Source organism: Wasmannia auropunctata, unplaced genomic scaffold, assembly GCF_000956235.1.
Source record: "Wasmannia auropunctata unplaced genomic scaffold, wasmannia.A_1.0 LD314655.1, whole genome shotgun sequence".
In the NCBI taxonomy this organism is placed as follows: Eukaryota; Metazoa; Arthropoda; class Insecta; order Hymenoptera; family Formicidae; genus Wasmannia; species Wasmannia auropunctata.
This window is the reverse complement of record NW_012048235.1, coordinates 1-1,335: the sequence shown is the minus strand read 5'-3', so window position 1 is coordinate 1,335 and position 1,335 is coordinate 1. Positions and strand designations below refer to the sequence as shown.

Below are 1,335 nucleotides of genomic sequence, written 5' to 3'. Positions count from 1 at the left end.
AAGAGAAGTATGAAGCCTACAATAACTGAATCATTAAATTCTTTTATTTTATCAGTAAATGTAAGTAAATCACTATAAAAAGTATCAATAAATATAATTTTTTATAATCCTTTACATTTTATATAAAACAATTGTATATGGAAATATAATTGCTGAAGTAATGTTTATTTCTTCTTATTTCAGAGTCTTGCTGATCTTGAACATAACATTGAACGTCAGAGAAATAGAGTAATTGCATTTAATTTAACTTTACAACTATTTCTTATTTTCGTAGGACGTGATGCTAGCTCGATCGACGCATACTACGTTTGTGTCGACAATACTTTGTACAAAATCGAAAGTGCTCTCAAAGCTATCGACGTATGTTACAAGTGTTTTTTTGTACTGCATGCCTGTTATCCTAAAGAATGCCAACAAATATGGCTTCTTATACAAAAATATTTGTATAAAATGTCAACTGAGAATGATGTGATTAATAACAAAGTTATATCCATCGAGATAGCATTAAATAAAATGTAAAAGTACAAATATGGTTATGTTAACAAAAATATTTTATATGTATTTTATACTTCACATTATTTTTAAAATAATTTTTTTTATATTTGTTTATTAAACAAACATATATTTTTATGTTTAATATACTACTATACTTTATATATTTGTCAAGTGTGCAAAATAAATTTAAATTCTATAAAAAACTAATGAATCATTTAAAATTATAAAATAGTATTTTGTTTTTAATAAATATATTTGAAATCAATCGCTATGTGTTCGTGAATTTAAATCTGCACGTCGTTTTAAAAAACATTTATTACATGATTATCCTTTTGATACATACAACGACGAAGAAAAAAATATACATACTTTTTCAAATGCAATACAATTGCGATCAGTTCATTTGCTAAATATTATTTTGGAAAATGAAAATAATAGCGTCAGTGCAAATAAAAATTTACCAAGTTACTTTGATTCTCGTAAGTTTTAATTTAAAGAAATACAAGAAGTTGCTACTTCTTTATTATTTTTTTACGCGCGCACGTTTTATAAATAACTTTATGTATAATATCATTATACATATATAAAAACTTTATATATAACTATGTATGTATATTATAAAAGTGATTTGATGAAAATATATAATTTTTCTAAGTATTATGTTGAATAAGAGTTGTTGTATGAACTAGTCTCTCTTATATAATTATTTAGTAACACTAACTAAATTAAATATTTATTTTTAAAAAGTTTGGTTAGTATAATACCATTTTCTGTATTACTCATCAAAAATATTTTCTACCATAATACATTATTTTGTTAAATTTACTAAAAGAAAACTTA

The 1,335-nt window shown here is 22.6% G+C and overlaps 1 protein-coding gene across 1 annotated transcript; it reads left to right on the top strand.

Annotated features, from left to right (window-relative positions):
* Positions 1–6: 6 nt before the first annotated feature.
* Positions 7–564, top strand: LOC105460837. The gene is made up of 2 exons (XM_011707328.1): positions 7–60; positions 184–564. The coding sequence occupies exons 1-2, from the start codon at positions 10–12 to the stop codon at positions 517–519; spliced, it is 387 nt and encodes a 128-aa protein (XP_011705630.1). The 5' UTR covers positions 7–9; the 3' UTR covers positions 520–564.
* Positions 565–1,335: the final 771 nt, after the last annotated feature.

What these genes read in the sequence shown, in the direction of transcription:
- LOC105460837 (XM_011707328.1), top strand. Translation starts at nt 10, where the DNA reads ATGAAGCCTACAATAACTGAATCATTAAATTCTTTTATTTTATCAGTA. An exon ending in CTTTTATTTTATCAGTAAAT is followed by an intron (nt 61 to 183) that starts GTAAGTAAATCA and finishes TTCTTATTTCAG; the next exon opens with AGTCTTGCTGATCTTGAACA.